The sequence below is a fragment of the Macaca mulatta genome, chromosome 10 (genome assembly GCF_049350105.2).
Source record: "Macaca mulatta isolate MMU2019108-1 chromosome 10, T2T-MMU8v2.0, whole genome shotgun sequence".
NCBI lineage: Eukaryota > Metazoa > Chordata > Mammalia > Primates > Cercopithecidae > Macaca > Macaca mulatta.
The window spans coordinates 70,805,060-70,828,513 of NC_133415.1; the positions used below are offsets into that span (position 1 = coordinate 70,805,060).

Sequence of the window (23,454 nt, forward strand, 5' to 3'; positions counted from 1 at the left end):
TGTATTAAGTACAGATAAATTATGCTTTTGCTTCTACTGCTGTAAGTAGCTTGGATGAACTCCTAAATCCAAAGCAGTGAATACAAGAAGCTAAGCTGTTTTATTGAAGGCAATAGAGGGATAACAGATGGGAAGTGCTCATAAAGATGATAGTTAGGAAATAGAGAACAGAGACATTTTACTACATTCCAGAGTTTGGTTTGCTTTAATGTTACTGTAAAAATAATCAAATTGGTGTTTTATAATACTTGCTTAAATCTCACTGCCTTAACGAGTTCTGGCTTACTACTAAAAATATATAGAAATTCATGATTCTAAAACTGACTGAGATTTAGTGGAAAGGCAATCATTTGAATTTCAGACAAAGGAGATACCTTTATTAGTGCTATTATTGCCTATGGATTCTACATTTTGTCTTCCAGACTACTTTTATTATATATCTATATCTATATCCATGTCTATGTTTTCTCATTAACATTAATTAAATATATATGAAAGAACTAATCTGAGTATCTGATTAATATGAGACATACTTATTCTAATGAAAGAAGATTCAAAAGCAAAAAAAAGTTGATGTTTCCATGCATTTTAATGCAGCTATTGCACACAGTTGTCTAATTTCTTACTAGATAATGTAAAAATACTGAAAACAGTTCAAAGACTTAACATTTTTATGTTCATCAGCCAGTTAACCAATATGGATAGTGTACTCAAAACACTTTACTGCCACCTCGTAACATTGTACCTATCAATGTTTTGAGCACACTCGCGCATACTAGGGGAGACAGTCATACAAAGAGTCAAAAATGTAACCCCTAGTATGCTGAAACTACAAAAAACACTTAGATAATATTTATACATGTATGTGTATGTATGTATATATAATGTGTGTATATATATACATATATGTCATAGTTAACACAGTAAGAATGTCAAGATACATTTGAAAATGTAAATTGTTAAAAGTGTTTCTCGAGTGTATGACTTTATCCAGAACTTGCAATAGAAGTATGCTTCAAATAGCTCCCCACTATAAAATAACAAAAATAAATTAAGAAGCTTCTAGCTGTGCAACCTTGGGCAAATTACCTAACCTCAGTTTCTCCATCTGAAACAGGAATAATGATAGTACTCAATTCATGGGATTTTTGTGAGGATTAAGAAAGCTAATATGTCTAAAGCGCTAAGAACAGTGCCTGCCACATAAAAGGCACTTAATAAATCTTAGCTATTATTGTTGCTTTTCTTACTACTTTATTGGGTGTCCTTGATATGTCCTTAAATAAGAATGTGTCTCTTTTTAAATGAATCCAAACATACTACAATTCGGGTAAATAAGCCCACCATTGCATATTTCTAAGACAACCTTATATTTTAGAAGGTTGTGCACAGAGACAAAAACAATAAAAATGATGTATATGGATTGATTAATTTTCTGATTATGAAGAAGGATTTTAGTAGCTCAGGACAGCATAGAACCAACAAATTTAGATGATGTTTAAGACTTGGGTTTAAAATGTCTGGTAAAAAGAAAGAATACAGTGTCCACAGTTTTGTCTTCAAATACACCTGCTACTGGCAAATTCACTTTCTGGGACCTGAAAATGATGGACTAATAAATGTCTTTTGCAGACCTCCTCATTTGGCAGAACATTCTTCATTTGACTTATAAAACCTTTGCAGAGTCAGAGGGCCAAAGAAATAACTTTGGTCAGGAAGAGTATAAAACTTTTATAATAACAAATTACAAAACAGCAAAATTATGAACTGAACTGCTAAACTCATCATTCTGCTTGGAAAAGTGTGTGCATTGAGTGGACAGTATCACCGAACACTATTACAAGATAAGCTGAAGCTGGTGGATTAGCAGCTACTTGGGACTCAGATATTTCTAGGAGCATAACTTTCTAAATCCCCCATTTGTTCTGTCCTCTTGGGGCAGTTCTTCAGCCAAAGCCCCTTTTGAGAATTCAGTCCACTTCCCTTTTAGAACTGCCACTTCCACCAGCTGCTTCTCTCATTACCTTACTGTTCAAGCGGAAAAGGCCAACCCCGGGTTATTCTAATGATAGCAAACACCTCATAAAGAAATCTGCCAAATTTACTTTTCCACAGAACATCATTTCTATGGCTTTTCATGAGTCCATGAGGAAAAAAGCATCATGTATAAAATATAACTTCCAGAAATCTTGAAGATATTAAGAATTATCCCTACAGTGTTAGATTGGTGGGTGCCCCAGTCTATAGGACAGTGGCATCTTCAACTTCCCCATAGAAATTCCCTCAGTCTGTCACTGTACCTAGCTATCCACGGGAGAAGATGAGAGATCCCACAAAGTTAGGACATTTTTAGAAATATCTCAAAGTTAAAACAACTTTAAGCTTTGGGGTGTGTACTTTTCTACTGTTGGTTTTGTTCTTGCATGTAATAATCACCTTGCTTTAGTCTATCCTGGTAGAGACAAAATTTGGTGTAGTTAATCGAGAGTTTGGAATGTCTGAACTTTGACAAGTTTTTAAACCTTGCTATACCTCAGTTTTTGCATCTGTAAAGGGGCTATATTAACAGTACCATGTCTCATAAGATTATGGTTAAATTAAGTGAGTTAGATTCTGTAAAGCACTTAAAACGGTGGCACATAGTAAACACAATGGAAGTGTTTTATGAGTTTTCTCTTACGCTAAAGTTTCGCTACAAATTGTATAAAGATGTAAAAAGTGAATTATCAAAGACAATGACTATAAAGTCCTTTGGGAACAATGAACAATGCTTATTTCGTTTTATTTATTTGTTTGTTTTTTTTGAGACAGAGTCTCGCTCTGTCACCTAGGCTGGAGTGCAGTGGCGTGATCTCAGCTCACTGCAACCTCCCAAGTTTAAGCAATTCTCTTGCCTTAGCCTCCCAAATAACTGGGACTACAGGCTGCGCCACCACGCCCGGCTAATTTTTGTATTTTTAGTAGAGATGGGGTTTCACCATGTTGGCCAGGATAGTCTCCAACTCCTGGCCTCAGGTGATCCACCCGCCTCTGCCTGCCAAAGTGCTGGGATCACAGGCGTGAACCACTGCGCCTGGTTTGAGCTGATTTTAGGAGCCAAAGAATCCCCTCTGCCTCCTGGGAAAATCCCTGTTTACTTTTGCCTATGCTCCAAGTTTACAGTTGTCCCACCCCTAGACTCAAGGAAAGGTGCTAAGGTAGCGGCAGGAAATGCCTAGCTGGGCAATTCTATTCAGAAGTCAGAACTCACATTGTGTCTGACCGTCCACTATGCCCTCCCCTTGCCCTAAAGTTGAAATGGATAAACAGAATCCCATTGCTAAAGCGACCTTCAAAGGGGAAGATCCTTGGGAGAAAGACTTTGCTACGAGTTTAAAAGCCCCAGGTAACACTGGCCCAAATCACTACCAGTGCCTTCACTGCACCTTCCCCACGACCAAGGGGGCAACCGGGGGACCTCAGGCGAGGCCTCTGGAGGAACACTGGAAGCAAGGGAACCCTGAGGGTGAGGAGGGGGTACCTGGCTATTCTCCTTGGGAAATTATGTCCTGACCTTTGGCATTGCTTCCTGAAGGGGTAGACTCCCGGAGTTCTTTCTCCCAAAGACTTCAGGGATATCATCCTGTGAAGTCTCCTTGCGTCCCTCCAGCCTCGAGTAACATTACTCAGCCTCCGAAGGGCAACGAAAGACTGGTAGCACCCCCAAGCAAGCATATCTCCACACTTCCTCTGCTCATCCCAAACCTCGCTCCCTCCCACCTCCTCACCAACTCTGCACCTGACCCGTGACCGACAGAACTGAAGGAGCGCAGCTGGCAGAGTTGGAAGCCGGGTGCAGCCTCCAGGCACGTGCCCCCGCTCCGCCTCTGCCTAAGTCAAGTGGCCCGGGCAAAACTACTACCAAAACAGTTGCTCTTAGGTGGGGCGGGGGACCCGCCTCCTTGCATCCACCAGGCACTAGCTCAGCACCCCCGCCCCACAAACCATCCCCGCAGCCGCGCACGCCCCTCTCCGGCGGCGCACTCACCTGCAGTTGGGCTCGGCTGGCGTTGCCCGCGGCCGCGTCGGGCCCGTCGGCGGCTCCCGAGCCGCGGAGCACGGTGATGTGCAGCGTGAGCAGCAGCAGCCCCAGCAGCAGCAGCAGCTCGGCCGCCAGGCGCACCATCCTCTTGAGACGCGCGGCTTTAGGACCCGGCGCGGCGGCCGGCGGCGGCGCCGGGGGAGGAGGAGTAGGAGCCCGGGAGCCCGGCAGCACGGCTCCCGCCTCGGCTCCCGCCAGGACTCCGCTTCCCGGGCCTGCGGGGCTGGCGCAGGGCGCGGCGGGGCGTGCGGGGCCGGGGGAGCAGGAGCCGCCGCCGCCGCCGCCGCCGCCGCCGCCGCCGCACCACGGCGGAGCCACCGCGAGACCGGGGGTGTCCAAGCCGGCTGCGGAGCAAGCCCCGGCGCTGCCTGGCGGCGGCGGCGGCAAAAACTGGGTCCCGGGGCTGCCTGGGACCCGGACCGGGCCGGAGGCCACCCTGCTGGCAGGGGGCTGCGGGGTCGGCGGCGGGGCGGGCGCAGCCGAGCCCCCGAGCGCACATGGGCGCCCCAGATGTGGCCGCGGCGCCGCAGCTGGAGCGGGAGAGGCCGCCAGAGGAGCGCGGGGAGGAGGAGGAGGAGGAGAGGAGGAGGAAGAGGAGGAGGAGGAGGAGGAGGAGGGCTTCAGCTGCGGCCGGGAGTTACCTCCACGCTTGGCTTCCCCGCCCTCGCCGCTCCGAGCCACTCACCCGGCAAGCCACCTCCACTACTCTCCGCGCTCCTCGGGGCCGCCTGCCGCGCCGCCCCGCACACAGAGTCCCGGGGAGGGCCGGTTCCAGATGGGGGCCCCGGGCACACCGAGGTTGGCACGGTTTGGGGGTAGCCGGGGCGCCCTCGGCGTCTGCGTCCGCCTGCCGGGCTGTACCAAGTGCCCACTGCCGAGGTCGCTGTGGGGGGCGCGGGTAGAGCCCCTGTGCTCACTGAGGTTCGGGGCTGTGGGTGGGTGGGATGGTGCCTGGGCTGCTTTAGAAACCTTTATTGCAAAATGGAGCTGGAGTTGCAGTGATGGAAAACGGAGGGGGCGCCGGATAAGCCAGGTGTCTGCGTGCGATCCCTGCCCGAAGCAGTCGGGGGAGGAGAGGAGTGCCAAAGTATCCTTCCGAAGGGTCTTGACACTTGCTGGGCCGCCCGCTAGCCGGGCGCGGCTGTTCGCGGGTCCGCGGCGCCCCGTAGAGCCTGGGAAGGGAGGGGAGTCCAACTCGCTGGGCGTCCGTCTGGTGACCGGCGCAGGTGTTGGCCGGAAGCTGCAGGGACTCAGGGCCCGCGGCTCAGGCGCTCAGGAACTGGGATTGTATCTCGGCTCTAGCGGGCTTGCGTCTAGGGGGCTTATCCCGGGGGTGCCGCGACCAGAGGGGATTTGGGGGCTGGCGTCGCGCAGCCGTCGATCCCGGGCCACCACCTCATGGCCGCGCTGCAGCCTCGGGCTCCCGCGTGCGGCTCATGCTTTGCAGGGGGCGGTTGGCGAATGGAAGGGCTCCGGGATGGGGCTGAGGGCGCAGAGTCCTAGCGTCGGATGCTAGAGCGAACTGGGTCCGTCCGTGGCACCGCGCGCTTCCCTCCTAGATCTTGCTCGGCCTCCCGCCTTACCCAAGTGGCTCAGAGTAGCGGACTCTCCGTCCGGCCCGGCCTTTTATACTGCGCTTCCCCGCCTCCTACCCGTTCCCTCCCTTCCTCCTCCCCAGCGCCAGCCCAGCCCTTCCCTCCCTGCGAGCCAGGACCTAGTCCATGCCTTCGCACACATCCGCTTCGCACATTTCCAAGCCCTTCCCGCGTCCCGGACGCCAGTGCCTCCGGGATGGAGCCTCCGAATTCTCCTTTGGTGAATGAAATTAAATAAATAAGCAACACTTTCTTGACGGCACGCCTCCCTTCCCCCCTCCCCAATTTCCTACCTTCCTCCTCCGCGCCCTAGAAAGATTTAAGATTCTTAATTCAACGGCTTTCGAGTTCTCCCAAGGCATCTCAACCAAGTATTATCCATATTAAGGCAAACCCTTGCTCGGTTCCGAAGGTTCCTCCGGTCACCGCGGCACTTTGCAGAATTTAAATAGCGATGGCTAAGGTAGGGTTTGTTGCTTGGACTTATTTGTGCCCGGGAGAGGAAGGGCTTGCTGCCTCTTTAAAGATGCCTGAAGCGTCTTTAAAATTCTAACTAACTCCAGCATCTTATTAATAAATTGGCAGCTGTTCATAGAGTCTGCTATATCTTTTCCTTTTCAGTTTTTTGTTTTTTTTGGGTGGGGGGAGGTGCGAGGGAAGAGGGGAGATGTTTGGAGGGGTACTTGCTTTGGATTTGTAGGCAGCCGGGCCTGTCAGACATCTTATTTCTATCTCTAGGCTCTAAAATGCCAATAATTGTCACTGGAGTGCGGGTCGGGGGGAGTGGGGGGGGGGAACGTGAAACAATAACCGTCCAGGGTAGTTCAGATGGGAGATCAAAGAGGGGATCCCAGCAGCCTTTAAATCCTGGAAGGATCCTCCTGTGTGTTTTCTAATTAGGATCACTTAAAAGGGAAAGGGCTGGAGAATCAGCGCCGAAATAGAATATCTAAATTAAGATGGCAAACTAGAATCCCATAGCCAAAGAGTTTTAAGGATGGTTCTAACCTCCAGTTGTGCCAGATTATGATATGGGCTCGCAGGAACAAATGACTTTCCTATTGCCAGAGGCAGGCTGGTCTGAATTAGGATCCGGGGCCGCTGTGTCCTGCCCTTTCATCACACACAGTCTCCACATGTAAGCCTCAGCTGCCTCTCCTCTCATCTGAAAGTAACAGTTTTGGACCCAAGGAAAAAAATGACCTTTAAAAAACTCTGGAAAGAAACCTTTGCAATGAATGTAAATTCTTGTGAAATTGTAAATGGAGATTTGGAGATCAAAGTCTTTGTAAAATGTTGTAAAAATTGTAAATTGAATTTTGGGGACAGATGTCTTTATAAAATGTTGAACAAATGTATGAATGAATCCTATTAAAATCCCTTCACGCTGAGAGATCCCCATTCCAGGTGAGTTTATGTTCCAGTAAGCACACATAACGAGTATTGATAAACACCCGGGCTCTATGATTCCACTTGCCAAACCAGGCTTGCCAGCAGGGCTCTGTTTTTGAGTTAGGGAACACGGGCTTACAATTTTTGTGGAAAAATAATTAAAAATTTAATAGACTAAACCAATTAAGTTTCAAGCACATTTATGAAATTGTATCAATAGCTGATAAAAATTTTTAAAATCCTACCTCCTTCAGCAGAGTGTCCAGAGCACCCTATCCATATGTTTATTATTGATTTTATGACACTTGGGGCACTTGTGTCTGCATGTCTGTCTGCCCACTAGACCTTGATTGGGATCACCTTTGTGGTAGAACATTTCAGAGCATCCTCCAACTCCCCACCTCCATCACCTCCATCCCAGTATCGAGTTTCTTTCTGGGTTCATGGCTATGAGACATTTTCTAGGTGTACTTGGGTCTAGGTTTGGACTGTGAAGAGCTTTTTTCCTTCCCGGTCTGACCATAAAACATCCTGAGTGATTATCTGCACACACTCTCTCTTTCCTTTTTTTTTTTCTTTTTCATTCATTCTTTTTTTTTTTTTTTTTTTTTTGACAGAGTCATTCTGTCGCCCAGGCTGGAGTATAGTGGTGCAATCTCAGCTCACTGCAGCCTTTGCTTCCCAGGTTCAAGCGATTCTCCTGCCTCAGCTCCCTGAGTAGCTGGGATTGCAGAATCCTGCCCCCATGCCTGGCTGATTTTTGTACATTTTAGTAGAGAGAGATTTTCACCCTATTGGCCAGGCTGGTCTCAAACTCCTGACCTCAAATGATCCACCCGCTTCGGCATCCCAAAGTGCTGGGATTACAGGCATGAGCCAACGTGCCCAGCCCTCTCTTTCCTTTCTACATGGCAAAGGACTCTGAGGTGAAAGGAACTCAAATTGAGTTACTGCTCAAAAGAGAATAATTGGACCAGGAATATCTGCATTGAACCTTGCACAAGTGAGAGAAAACTTTATTCACAGACATTGTGATGTGGGGATGTGTGCGCAGCAGCTGGTAGAATAGTACCCATCCCGACAAGTATAATCTTTGAGACAATGCCTTGCACAGAGTAATTGCTCAATCAGTGTTTTAAAAATGCATGTAACAAATCTGGTATTTGTTTATGCCCCAGTTAATAGATTACCTTTCATTAGAGTGCTTGTATTCTAGGTGTCTGACATTAATTTTTATAGCTATTCTGCCTCTTGATTGTACTATTCTCACGTAGAATTTGTCTTTCATTATTAGTCCGATTTATCTTACAGGCAGGCTTATTTGGAATATTTTGAGGAAGGAAGAGAAATGAATAAGCCAGAACACCTGTAGTTAATATCATTGCAGAGAACCTTGTGGCCTATTATGACCAGGATTTTATTGTTTTTTTATTTTATTTTGCTAAAGATTGGTGCAACATAGCAAATAGTAGTTTCAATGTAATCCTTAATTTTTTTTTTAGTATGGAAAGTTTTAAATATATACGAAAGGAAAGAGAATAATATAATAAATCCTTTCATACTCATAAGCTGGCTTCAACAAAACTTATGGCCAATCTTGTCTTACCTGTATTCTCAATATTTTCATACATTTCCTCCCTTTCAGATTATTTTAAGCAAATTCATGATATGTAATTTCATATGTACATATTTCAATATGCATCTCAAAAAGGTAAGGGCTCAATTAAGCAATGTTTTTTAAACACAGGCATATTGAATCTGAGCTTTAAAACAGATTTGAGAAGTCACAGCCAGAGACTTTTTCTGGGTGTAAGAACGATCAGAATTTAGGGATTGTGGTGGAGGCTGCTCTGTGTTCACAAAAACCTGTTTCCTCTTCCTCCCGGGCATTCTAGTACACTTCATTTCTCGGTACCCTATGCATGTGACTGAATTCTGGCCAATGGAATATGGGTGGATTAATGTGTGTCCCTTCCAGATCTAGCCCAGAAAAACTTCCTGTGCATGATCTTTTCTTTTTTACCCTTGTCTGCTGGCTGGATGTTTTTGCCCAGGGTGACCCTAGAGCAATGATCAGTCTGGGTCTCTGGAACAGAGTCCCTACCTGACCCCTACATCTGCCCAAGAACACCCTGGCTGGGCTGTTGTGTAATTGAGAAATAAACTTTTTTAAAAAAATGTGTGAAGCCATTAAACTTTTGTGGTTTGTTCCAGGAACTTTCATTACCCTAACTAGGGGGCAATGTTCTGAGGCTGGAGGGATGGCAAACTTTTTCCTTAGAGGGCGAGATGGCAAATTTTTTTTGTCTTTGTGGGCTACAAGGTCCCTTTTGCAATTACTCAACTCTGGTGTTGCAGTGGGAAAGCAGTCACAGAAAATACGTGAAGGAATGGGTACAGCTGTGTTTTAATAAAATTTCATGTGTACAGCTAGGCAGCTGGACCACATGACTTAGTTTGTCAACCGCTGTCCTAAGGGACTGGCACAACCTCACCACCTTGTTTGTTTTAGAGGCTATATATGAAGGAATTAGTCAGATGGACTTCACTTACTATTTTATCTCCCTAGTCTCAGTTCCCTCATCTGCCTCATCTGTAAATTGGGGCTGAGAATGTGTACTCTCAGGCTGTTGTGAAGTTCAACAATTACTCTCACGTGGAGGAAAAAGCAAGTCATTCTGGGTCTCTAGGTCTGATGGATACGGGACTCCACATTCTGTCCATGAGGGCAGGGCACTTGTTTGCCTCATTCACTTCTGAATTCACACAGTAAATACTCCATAAATATCTATTCAATGAATGAAACTTGTAGAAAGCTGTTGAAATTTGGAACTCCGAGGAGCCTTAGAGGTAAACTGGAAGCCCTCAAGGAAACACAAACAAACAGAAAGCCTGAAGTGTTGTTCTGTTAGAGCCTCTCCTTTGAACTATGAAGGGGTCACAATTCTCAGAAGTGAGAAAATCACCACAGAGGTGCTCCTAGGGTCTCCACCCCTGAAAGCAGCTGCTAGGCTTGTGGGACACCTGGACTGCCAGCAATGTTGCACTTCCCTATCCTCCAACACACACAAAACCTAGGAAGACTGGGGGGACACCTGTGGCTCTTTTCACTTCATGCTAAAAGCCCCTAGCTATACAAAGAGTCCATGAGACCACCAAATACGTGAGTTTCGGAGGAGGTCAAGAAACTATCCAGAGGGAGTGCTATTTTTCCCCAGGACAAGGCTGGAGCGGTGGTGAAATAGGACCCGCTTCTTGGAAGGATTCCTGATGATTCTCCCTGACATGCCAGATTCCTTTACTGCATTTCTGTTGTGATGTTAAAACATAATAACCTGCTCCTCCAGTGACCTCTTCTGCAAATAGCCAACCCTTATAGTTCCCACCTGCATTGAAAAGAGACCCCTTTATTGCATTTGCTTTGTTGTTATTATTTCCGTGCAAATTCTGGAAAGCACAATAGAATCTCAGGCAACATGTTATAACTAGGGGAGAAAAGTGCATCATAATTACAAGGTTTTGTAATTTCCAGGCAAAAAAGAGGACAAACTATTTGGTCAGAATTAAATCTTGGAGTCTAGATGTTGGGAGGGTTCCACAGAGTTCATTTAGCTTCCTTTACAGATGAGGCAACAGGCCCAGAAAATTAAATAGACATTCTCAATATTGCACAGGGACTTGGTGGCAGCATCAGGACAAGAGCCCAGGTTTCCTAACTTCCAAGACCAACGTGCTTTCTGTTTCTGAAAGTAAACTTTCAAAAATTAAAGTACGCTGTACATATGGAAAAGACCACATATCCTGGCTGCATAGCCGAATGGAATTTTCACTATGCAGATCAAGAAACAGAATGTTACCAGTACCCCAGAAGCCAATTACCCAAAAGTTACCAATATTCTGACTTCTCTCACCATACATTTGATTTGCCTTTGAAAATTAATTCATCAAATTTTACAGTATATACTCTTTTGTGTCTGGCTCCTTGTGCCATCCTCTATTGCTCTCCCCAGCTTTTTGCTTCAAAATAAATTGAAAACTATAGAAGAGTTGCAAGTATAATTGAATGAACATCTGTAGTTCCTTGTGGTAGACTGTTTAAAATGACCACAGTTTTCTCCCCATTGTCTCCAGGCTTTTTACAAGCTGGCTTTGTATCCCTGGAAGCCTTGTGATTTAGTTTCACTAACAAAATGCATCAGAGGTGATTTTGTACCAGTTCTGTGGTTAAGCTTCAATAAGCTTTACATGCCCTCTTTCTCCCTCAATCTCTCTCTCTGTCTTTCTATCTGTCTGTCTGTCTCTCTCTCTGTCTGTGTGTGTGTGTGTGTGTGTGTGTGTGTGTGTGTGTGCGCGCGCGCCTCCGTATCGGAACTTTCCCACTGCCATGTGGATAATCCAGGACTAGCCTCCTGGAGTGATCCTAGTCACCACTGTTGCCCCAGCTGACACCTGCCTATTCTCAGAAGCAGAGCCGCCCAGTAGACCTGCAGTTCATCACAGACACATGAGAGAGATTAAAAGAACCCAGCTGAAACCAGAGAAAGCACCCAGGTAAGCTGCGCCTAAATAGAATGAGAGGTGAAATGAATGGTTGCTGTTGCGAATAGGGTAGTTCATCACGCAGGGCAACCTGCTAAATACAACCCTTCACCTCAAATACTACAGTAGGCATTTCTTAAGAGTAAGGAGATTCTCCTACATCATCACAGCATAATTCTCATACTCAGGACGTTTAACATCGACACAATAATATGATCTAACTTATAAACCACATTCAAATGGTTCCAATTGTCCCTACAATATTCTTTACAGTAACTCTTTTCTGTCCAGGATTCTGATGAGAATCACTCTGCATTTAATTGTCATTGTCATGTCTGTTTATCACCTTCGGTCTTCAACAGTCCACATCTCCCACTCCTCCTTTTTCTTTGGGTCTTTTGTGCCGTTAACATTCTTTAAAAGCCTAGGCCAGCTGATTTTGCAGAATGCCCTTCAGTTTATATTTGTATGATTGTTTCTCTAGGATTAATTTCGGATTGTGCGTTTGGGCTAGGAATGCTGCCTGGATGTTATGTTCTTCTCAGTGCATCACATCAGGGAATCCGTGATGACATTTTTCCCAGTTGTGGGTAAATCTATTTCAAGATATGGAGATCCTGAGTCATTTTTGTGAGGTTAAATGGGAAGAGCTCTTGATTGAAAATATGTCAGTGTGTTGGCTATCTTTTTCTTATGTGTGGAGAAAGGGGAAATATGAGTTCATCTAATTTCCTGGGAATTTACTTCACTTTGTTCCAAGTTGTTTGTCAACATCATCCAACTCCCTCAGGGCAGTGGGCTGTGACCATATTAGAGGAGGGCTGTCCTCAGGGTGAACTCTATGAATCAGTAATTTTGTTTGCTGTAATCAAAAGTCATTATCAATCCATTCTTAAAAGCTTAGCCTTAAATTCTTTTTTTGTTCACCTTTTTTGGGGAGCAAGTCAGGCTTAGTGTAAGACAAAGGAGAAATAAATTTGTTGTTCATGAAAATTGTTTTTAGTGACTTAAAAATAATAAATACCTTAGCTTTATGATGCATTTTAAAAAAAACACAAGGAATATAAATATACCCTAGGGAAGTCAAAAGAGCTCAGTGAAAGAAAGAAAAAAGCCAAAGGGCTAGAAGTTTTAACTCTTTTTTTTAAAAAAAACTAAAGAATAGTTGAAATAATCTTTCAACAACTTCAGTTGAGATTATATCTGAAAGAAAGCTAAAGCTGATTAATTTGCATTTAGAAGTGAATTTAATCCAGCAATTCCTTAGCAGAGAAAGATCAAACTGACACCTCTAAGATGCCACATCAGAGATGTCTCCACTCAAAATAGATTTGCGACTGGCTGGTTCTAACATCTTTACTAATAAACACAAGATCTCATCATCAATGCTTGTGGCGAGGATTTCACAATGACTCAGGGTGTAGTGCCTCATTTGTGAGCCAGATGTGTCTAAACTGAAATCTGAAGATTCTCACTTGTAAACTCTAAACAGGATGATGAAAGTTAAATGAGAAATAGCGTTGTAGAGAAATAAGCATGAAGGAGCTGTTTACACGTTTTTGGAAGCAAATTTAGTGTGGTTGTTATTTTATAAAGGTTGAGATTTTCCTTTATTTACCTGGGGTCTAACTTGATTCTGAAGTTGTAGTTTAGTCAATAACCATCAACTTTTATCCATAATAAGTGACAAACAAAAAGTAGTGTTTTGGAATAAAGATTTTATTTGTTGGGGCCATGAAAGCCAAATAATTAAAACTTTAAAGGGATGTTTTGGTTACTCATAAAGATTGAAAGATAAACTGTTCTCACACTTTTGTGTGTGTGTGTGTTTCTGTGAGTAAACAACATGTGATAGTAATATCAGGCATGGCAATATTGAAAAAACAGTTGTAGTAGTCAGGGAAAGTAAAATTGGTTGCTATAACAAACAATCCCTCCAAAGCCCAATGGCTTAGCATAATAAAAATATGCTTTTTGTTTATGCTGCAATAGTTTTCATACTTTGGTATTCAAAGGGCAGTCTTCCTTTGATGAGGGGACCTAGGCTCCTAATTAGTGGCTATGAATTTTGTAGAACATTCATATAGCAGACAAGTGAAGAGAGAAAAAGTATATGGAGGCTCAGGATGCTTTAAGGGGCAGACCACTTGCCATTGACCAGAACTTAGTTACACCGACCCCACCCAACTGCAAGAACAGTTGGGAAATAAAGAATTCCTATAGTGCTTAGGAGGAAAAGAAAATGGAAAATGGGTATGTTTCTACATAGAATTATCTCTGCCAAAACCCCACTCCATTTCATTAGTATGAATGAAGATCATAGTATCATACGGGGACTAGAGTAAGGGTCAGCAATTTCTTTCCTATTAAGCACTGGAGAGTAAACATTTTCAACTTTGTGTCACAAGAAGAAAAAATCAAGGGCATTAACCTATATACTTATATAACCACTTAAAATGTGACCATATAAAAACCATTCTTTGCTCATGGATCTTACAAAAAGAAACTGGGGGTAGGATTTGGCCTGTTTACTTGACATACTATTTTATTTAACCTGAGCAATATATAAAATCCTATCTCTTACCATAGTGCCAATGAGTGAGGACTGGTATAGTCAGGCCAAGCCAACATCCTCCTATGTGGCTGTCTCATTATGATTATTATCTAATTATACAATATCTAGGAAAAGTAACCATTCTGAAACAGGGAGAGAAATAAGAGCAAGGATAACGGTAACATCTGAGTGCTTAACTGAGATAACAGAAGTACTGAGTGAATTGAATAATGGTATAATTTCAATTTTGCCTATTTTACTAATCCCTGGAGTAGAGAAATCCTAAAAGGAAATGTTTAGTGCTACAGGATTACCTTCTTCTCAGACTCCTTCCTAAAATGATTTGAATTTTGGGTGAGACTTTCAGTTGACCATTTATGGCAAATTAAATTTGAAAATATAGACTTAATTGAGGTTATGATGATCATGCAGAACAAGTTATGGTCTCAGAAGATTGCATTTAAAATAAAAATGTTTACTGTAAACTGAAAATAAACAGCAAAACTTAGGTTATGTTTCAGAATGTGACAAACCTATATGTCGTTATTAACAGGGTTCATTTCTGCAACATAATACACAGTTAGACCATGCTATTTAATATTTTCTAGGCACCTCATTTGTGATGACTCTAATTACTGAGATTCGTTCAGTACTTCTGTTATCTCAATTAAGCACTCAGGTGTTGCCTTTCTCCTTGCTCCTCTTTCTGTCCTTGTTTTAGATATTGTATAATTAGATGATAATCTTAATGAGAAACTGGAATTATTAAACGGTCCAGGAAGAGCCACATAGGAGAATGTTGCCTTGGCCTAACTATACCAATCCTGACTCATTGGCTCTGTGGTAAAAGGAGTAGGATTTGATCTATTACTTAGGTTAAATAAAATAGTAAATAAAAGAAAGCATTGCAAAAATGTTGTTTGTCACGAAAGATTTTACTGATGAAGAGAAGATTTCTGTTACTTATAATTTTTAAAGTATTTTTAGTATTATAAACACGATATTTTTCCTCGAAAATATGGGGAATTATTTTAAATGAAATTGAAGTTATACATATCTCTATTTCCTAAAGATGATTATTGTTTACCTCTGGTATAGTTCTTTTCTGTTTACACACATACACACACACACACGTATGCACATGTAAACGCACAACCCATTTATCTGCACGTGCAAATATACATAGACTGCATACGTATATAGACATTTGTACATAATTTGGGGATATAACTGAAACCATACGGCCATTAAAAAATCTTCCAAAAGAACACTTTTAATGGCTGCAGCATGTGTTCTTGTATGAATATATAGTAATTAGCCTACCCTCTATTTTTGGACATTTTCATTATACAAAATTTCCTTCATTAAAATACCATTAAGAAGTATATAGACAGCAAAATGAGTGCTTATATCAACAAAAAGACATGTACAAATATTCATAGAACCTTAGTCCTAATAGTTCACAGCTGGAAACAATCCAAATGTGTATCAATTTTAGAATGGATAAACAAGTTTTACTGTATCTGTACAAGGGAATACTAATCACCAATGGAAAAGAATTAATGGCTGGCGGCTACATGTAACAAGGTGAATGATTCTCACAGACATAACTTTTAATGGAAAAAAATAACCAGATGCAAAACAATACATTCTGTATCATTTCGTTTATATGAAATTCAAGAACAGGCACAACTAATTTAAGGTGATGAGAGTTCAGCATATTGCTTGTGGGAAGGGTATAGACAGGGATGGGGTACAAGGAAACCTTCAGAGTACCTCACATGTTCTCCATCTTGATCTAGATGCTTGTGCATATATGTAAAAGTTAATTGAGCTGTACATTTCAGATTTGTGCACTCTATGTAAGCTGTACTTTAATAAACAGAAATAAGCATAAAGATAGTCTGTGATACATCTTTGAAGATAGGGTTTGACTATATTTGTTATAAGTTCCTTAGCATAATCTTATACATTCTAAAAAATGCTATTTTGAATCTTCAAAACATCTATGATCTCTTTTCTGTTATAGCACTTTCACAAGCTAGATAAATGGCAGAATTTTTAAAGATAATGTTAGTAATATTAGATTTGTCAAAGGAGAATAAATCCATGGGAGTGTCATGACTAGGACTCTTGCATTCTTCTTTGGGCTTGAGATAAATTTCAATTTAATCTAGCACTGAATATATTAAATCTGGAATAAAAAGTCAATATAATGGAAGATCCTTCTCCATTAACTGTGGTTTACAGAAAGAATTCATAAAAGGATTCTTTAATTTGTAAAATTTCCCAGTACAATTCAATTATGATAGAATGAATAAACAATTGCATTATGTTTTCAAGGATGCTGCTAGTTTATGGAGCAAGGAAATACACAACCTACAGTACATTAACTTTCTATTTGAAGACTGTATGTATTAGCTTGGTTTTTGCTATGATAATGCTGCTTAACAAAAACACCAAAATCTCAGTGGATTACAACAAACACCATTGTAATTCACACTTACAAATCTGCAGGTCAGCTGTGGTTTATTGATCTTGGGTGGTCTAGGATGGAGTACAGGTTTCAGGTCAATTTCAAGCTTTCTCTTCATGTTTGCATTTCAGAACCCAAGCTGAAAGAACAACAACTTCATTGGGCTTCATAGTACAGAGTGTACACTCCAAGAGGCCTAGCCCACGCACACAAGCACATATAAGGTTTAAATTCACATTGCAGCCTTTTACACGCCATTGACCAAAGCACCATGACCATACCCGACATCATTGGTGAGGTAGAAGACTGGGCTGAGTATACTTCATGTGTATCAGTAACTACCGATGCATAACAAACAACCCCAAAACTTAGTGTCTTAAAAAAGCAAACAACAATTTATTATTTCTCACAAGTCTATGAGTTCATTGGGTAGTTTTGCCAATCTGGGCTAATCCTAGTTGTGCATCTGTGTGAGATGGCCTGTGGCACAGGACCTGGTTCATCAAGGATAATCTCAGCTGGGACAAAACAGCTCTGTTCCATGTGGTGTCTCATTCACCAGCAGACTAGCTTGGACTTGTTCTCATAATGATGACAAGGTCCAAGAGAGAACAGAAGCTTGTGACATGCGAGCCTACACTCAGATGTTGTAGGATGCCACTTATGCTGAATTCTATTGTCTAAAGCAAGTCACAAAACTGGCCTAGACTTAAAGTGTGAGCTAATTCCAACTCCTGATAGGAAGACTTATACAGGTACATTGCAGAGGGTATAGATAAAGGGAAGAGTAGGGAAGTATGGCTGGTTTTGCAATCTACCATACTGACTGCAGTATAGTTTGGTAAGGGTGGTGAGGAAAGGAACATCTAGATTCTAAAAAGCATTAAACAAATTTCAACTTAGTTAATTAAATTTCAGCTTAGTTTTCCTATAACAGGGATGCTACTAAAGCAAACAAGAAAAACTGGGTTGTTTATCTTATATTAGGATCCTATTGTGTGTTTTCTAAAATCATTAAGTCATCACCAGATGATGGTGTTTTGCCCACTTAATACCTTAGTCAGTTTCATCCTGAGACCTAAAGGAAGTTGTTTACTAGTGCCTTATTATGGCATAGGGAGTTGGCGCATAATACTTTGTCTAACTTGTCTCTCTATAATTTTAGTATACATCGTTCAGTTAATTGTAGTGTGAGACTGCATGGTCAAAGAAAAATGATACTATAATAAGTTTTGGTAATGAATAAAATTATGTAAATAGGGTGTAAGTTTTATTCTCATTTTCCCTGATTTTTTTTTCCCTTTAAGATTTCTCACTTCTCCCTTGGATATCTTCCAGGAATCCCGTGGTAAGTTGGATTGTTTTCCCCAGTGGAGTGTTTCTCTGCCCAATTGATATATCGATATTAGGCTTAGTGGTATGCGATGGTTGATTTTATGTGTCAACATGACTGAGATATGGGGGGCCAAGATTAAACATTCATTCTGAATGTGTCTGTGAGGGTGTTTCTGTATGAGATTAGCATTTGAATTGGTGGACTGAATAAAACAGATTCTTCCCCAACATAGGTAGCCATCGGCCCATCCCTTAAACAGCTAGAATAGAGTGAAAAACCGAAGGAAGAATTTGCTCTCTCTGCCTGATTGATTGACTTTGGATATCAGTCTTCTGCTCTTAACTGGGACTTACACCATCAGCCCTCCAGTTCTCAGAACGACACCACCAACTTTCCTGGTCTCTGGCTTACACATGGCAGATTGCAGGACTTCCCAGCCTGCATCATTGCATAAGCCAATTCCTTATAATAAGTTTGACATCTATGTCTGTGTCTGAGACTGTATCTCTCTATCTATCTATACCTATGTCCTATTGGTTCTGTTTCACTGGAGGACCCTGACTAATACACCGTGTGACTTGCTTTGGCTAGTGGCATGTGGGTAAAAGCAACGGTATGTCAGTTTTGAGGGTAGGCCTTCAGAGACTTTGTGTATTTCTTGTGCTTCTGCTCTGGGGCAGCCACTGTTCTAAGAAAGATGAGAGACATGTGGAGCAGACCTTGACCTGACTTGAAGCCTAAAGCCAAGGCCAGCTGAGCCCAGCTTAGGTCACCAACCCCACCTGCTCTGCAGATGTGTCACTAAGTTATAGAGTGATTGTTATGCAGCATTATTGTGTAATTAGTTAACTGATGCCTAAAGTTTCCAGAAAAATGAGCTGAATTATCTCTCCATGATGCAGGTTCCTATTTACTGACACAAAGCTTGGATAAACAAATTCTATATAAAATCTTGCAGTTGGGAGACCACTCATCTCCTACCTTCACAATTTGCCACATCTATATAACCCCTCCATTATTATTAACCTAATGTTTTTCTAATTTCACATTAGAAAATTCTATGTGTGCATTCACCAACTCCATTTGTTCTTATCCTGGGCACACAGAAGAATTACATTTTCCATCCAGGTGGGGTCATATGGCCGAATTCTGGCTGAGAAGTGTTACTGATTCACTCATTTCTAGAACTGATTCCTGAAATCTGCATTATTCTTTCTCTCTTTCCCTTTCTTCCTGTCTCCCCTTGTCTACTGTCTGGATGCAAAGAATACAGTTAAGGACTCCAGAGTTCTAGAAAATGGCAGCTTCAATAGAGGGAATGAATCTTGGGTTTTGAATGACCTTGTGCATCAGAGGCCTTCCTCCCTCTTATCTCACCAACCTGCATTGGACTGTCCATGAGCAAGAAATTAATGTTATTTTAAAAATTTATCTATTATTTTATTATTTTTAAGATATCAATGTTTATTATGTTAAGCCACTGAAAACTTGGGGGTATTTGTGTAGGCAGCAGTTACCCTGTGCAATAAAAAGCATAATCCTTAAAATTAAAATATATTCATCCTCTTATTACCTGAACTTAACTTTTGTACCGTCTGTGATCCACATGCCACACTTTGAAAAAACACTACTGTGATCCAGATCCTTATATACAGTCAGGGAAACTGAGCATCAGAGAGGGAAGATGCCACCAAGTGTGTGTAGTGAGTTAAAGCAAGAGCTGGCAATAACTCCAGGAATGCTGTCCATGCATCCAGTCCACCAAGAACTACAGGGCCAGCTCCCCTCAGGATTCTGAAGTAGCTTGTTACAGACACTGCTAATATCCCGTATCACCTGGGCAACACAGATAGATGCCAAGGACTCCCTCCTCTGATGACCTGTAACTCTGCCTGAGGGTGTTCTCTAACCGTAGGAGTGCATCCCTGTCTGACCTGCACCCAGTGATGGAGGCCCTGAGAACAGCCCTCAAGCAATGACAGACAGGAGGAGTGAGAAAAGACTCTGATTTCCTTCCCATGTGGTGTAACTCTGGGGACTGTTCTATGCAGATCCAGAGGGTCCTCAGAGGGGATGAACTCCAGTTGCCTGCAGAGCTGACCTGCTCATTAGCACTCTCAGTCCTGGCTCCTTCCTTCTCACTCTCACTTCCCCTACCTGATGATATGGCAGACAGTGTGTTATGAACTGTCCTTCCAAATTCATGCATCGAAGCCCTAATCCCCAATGTGATGGCATTTGGAAGTGGGGCTGTTGGGAGGTAGTTAGGTCATAAGGGTGAGGCCCTTATGAGTAGGATTAGTGCCCTTATAAGAAGAGGCATGACAGCACTTGCCTTCTCTCTCTGCTCTCAACCATGTGAGGATAAACAAGGAGATGCCTGTTTGCAAGTTTGCAAAACACCAAGTGGGCCCCCACCAGACACTAAATCAGCTAGGGTCTTGATCTTGGACTCTTTGGCTTTCAGAACTGTAAGAAATAAATATCAGTAGTTGAAGCCACCCAGTTTGTGGTATTCTTTTATAGAAGCTCAAGTAGACCATGACAGAGTCTGAGGGAGGGCATCTCTCAGGAGGTGACATTCGAACAGACACCTGATTTTGAGAAGGGACATACTGGAAGAGATTTCCAGGCAAAAGATCCACCACTTAAAAAGTCCTGGAGGTCGGAAAGGGCTTGGCATATCCAAGGCATAGAAATGGGCTTGTATGGCTACAGTTAGAGGGGAGTGGAGGAGGAAGTGCTTGGAGAGGTGGGCATGGGTCAGATCCCTATGGAGAGGCATGGATTTATTCTAAGAATTATGGAAAAACAGCAAAAGGTCCCAAGCAGAGGAGCAATTTGACCTGATTTATGGTTCCAGAGCTCAGTAGCAGACCTTTCCAGAAAATGCAGAAGCCAAGGCAGCCCCTTTTGGTAGGAGGCAACACAAGGTCCTAGGTATCCTCCAAGAAGTTCCTCTTGGAGGGGAGTCTGGCCCTGACGGGACTCAGTGCTTCCATGCACTGTGCAGAGCCACCAGCCCTCTGCAGACAATTTCCACCGTGGTCTGTTGCGTTCCTCCTTCCAGTCAGAAGGGGCTGGTGCACGTGGCCCTGGCTGGATAAAGATACTCTCACTGCTTACAAAACATATCTTGGGCCCAATTCTGTCTTAAGACCTTTAAAATTGGCAGCTACTTCATACCAAATCCAAAATGGATTCAAATGGGAAGAAAATATAAATCCACTGGTGGCATGCGCCGGTAATCCCAGCTACTTGGGAGGCTGAGTCACAAGAATTGCTTGAACCCAGAAGGCAGAGGTTGCAGTGAGCCCAGATCATGCCACTGCACTCCAGCCTGGGCAACAGGGCGAGACTCTGTCTCAAAAAAAAAAAAAAAAAAAAAAAAATATATATATATATATATATATATATGAATATATAAATCCAGGATTAAAAAGATATTTTCCCACACATCACCCACATGAAATAAATGTCTTTTTGCACAACACCTTGTTAAAATTATTAGAGGAGGCCTCAGTAATATTTCCATGCCCAGGGGAAGAATTCTATTACAAAGGTGGACAAAATGGGCCCTTGAAAACTCCAACAAGGGATCCTGGAAATGGCAGAGGAAAATTGTGAGCTCTAGATGTAAAATAATTGAATAAAAGTGGCCCAGACAGGCAGAACAACTCAGCCCTCTGAGGAGTCTCTGTCACTGGCTTCCCATCAAAGGTAGGGAATTCTGTTGCAAAAGCAATTAGGTTGTTTCAGCCTTGGAACTAAGACGTCTGAAAATTAAAATAAAAGTATGGAAATCCAAAACCAATCAGTACTCAAAAGACTGATTAAGTCTGTCTTTAAACATACAGATGCTTGAGTAATATTATTCAAGTTATTATATTCATAGGATTCTGAGAAGTCTTATGACATTACTACGCTTTATGCGAGGTGATTTTAAAGCTGTTTTCGGTGTGAACCAATGTGACAAGCATTTGGACAAACACTTTTGTCCCTCAGAAACACATGTTTATTGTAGTTTGAAAATGGTTTTAAAGAGTTGGGTCAGACATTATTTTAAAGAGTGAGTTTATCCTTACAGATTTTGCATTTCTTTCTCTGAATCACCCAGCTCCTAATCCCTCCTCCTAAGTTTAAAAAGATGATTTGACAATACAGATTACCTTCTTTGTTTTCCATTTAGCAGAGCTTGTGGTTTTTATAGGCATATAAACTGGTTTTATAACTTAATTCTCTACAAGTTGTGGCATGAAGAGAAATAGGCAGTGGCTATAAAAAATGTATGCTAAATCACTGCTAATTAAAAATGCAGCTATTGACCATGTTAACCAAACTAATTAATTGCTTTTCCATGTTATCATTTAATTAATTAATTTATTTATCCATAAAGGCACATTTCATTAAAATAGACCATAATTTCAAGTGCACTGTGACTGTTGAAACTATAAAATCTTTCGGTAGTTTAAAATCTGAACAAGATCCTAAAGTTTGGTCCATGAACTAAATTGAGTGTTTGCATGTGAAATAGATGCCTATGTACATGTGTCTTTATGAGATTGCTGATAGCAGATATTTTACTTCATTCTAATTTATTTATCCTGACATTAGAAACAGAGTTCAAGTTGTGGCATTATCAACCTTATAATCTTCTCTGTGCTGCAATTTCCCTCATAAACATGGGAATAATAATAGCAGCTCCTTGTAAAGCTGTTGCATGCTTATTAAAGGATCTAGAATTCACTTATTAAAGAATCTAGAAGAGTGACTGGCACACAGTAACATTTAATATATGTTACTTATTTTCCCCAATCCCTAGCACCCAGTTTTTGTGCACGTAGTTAATGCTTAGTTACTGCTTATTAATTAATATTTTGGTAAAAAAAAAACTTTTCTAGAATTTGAATGATAAAACAGATACTTTCATTAGTTCAGGGAGTCCAGTGAAGCTCATTCCACAAACATTCATTGTGTTAAACTAAATTTAGCCTAAAGCTGCCTCCTTACATATGTTAAACTCTGCCTGCAGGCTTCTATCTACATAGTGAACTATAGCTTAACTGGATGTAGAAGACGACTATAATCTTCTCATAACAAATAGCTGATACTCAGCCAATCACAGTAGCCATACTTCAACCACTCACAGGTGGCCAACTATTCGAACTCTGTTCAAATAAGGCAAATGCTCAGCTGTAACCAACCCAGCTGTTTCCGTATCTCACTTCCGTTTTCTGTACGTCACTTTCCTCTTTCTGTCCATAAATCCTCTTTGACGACGTGGCAGAGCCAGCCTTGCTCTCAACATATTCTGGTTTGGGAGGCTGCTGTAATGGTGAATTGTTCTTTGTTCAATTAGGCTCTGTTAAATTTAATTTATTTAGAGTTTTTCTTTTAACAATTAGTATCTAGCATGTCTTACAGTGAATCATGAATGGTGTGCTAGAGGTGGACATAGTGACTTGTGAGAGCTGAATGTTA

At 42.1% G+C, this 23,454-nt stretch overlaps 1 protein-coding gene across 1 annotated transcript in view; it reads right to left on the minus strand.

Moving 5' to 3' along the window:
- Nucleotides 1-5,683, minus strand: part of ISM1 (isthmin 1) — a 78,931-nt gene extending 73,248 nt beyond the window's left edge. The window contains exon 1 of the mRNA XM_028828179.2: nucleotides 4,028-5,683. Coding sequence (XP_028684012.1) covers nucleotides 4,028-4,165 — 138 coding nt within the window. The 5' untranslated portion in view covers nucleotides 4,166-5,683. The remainder of the gene's footprint in view (nucleotides 1-4,027) is intronic.
- Between the last annotated feature and the right edge of the window lie 17,771 nt (nucleotides 5,684-23,454).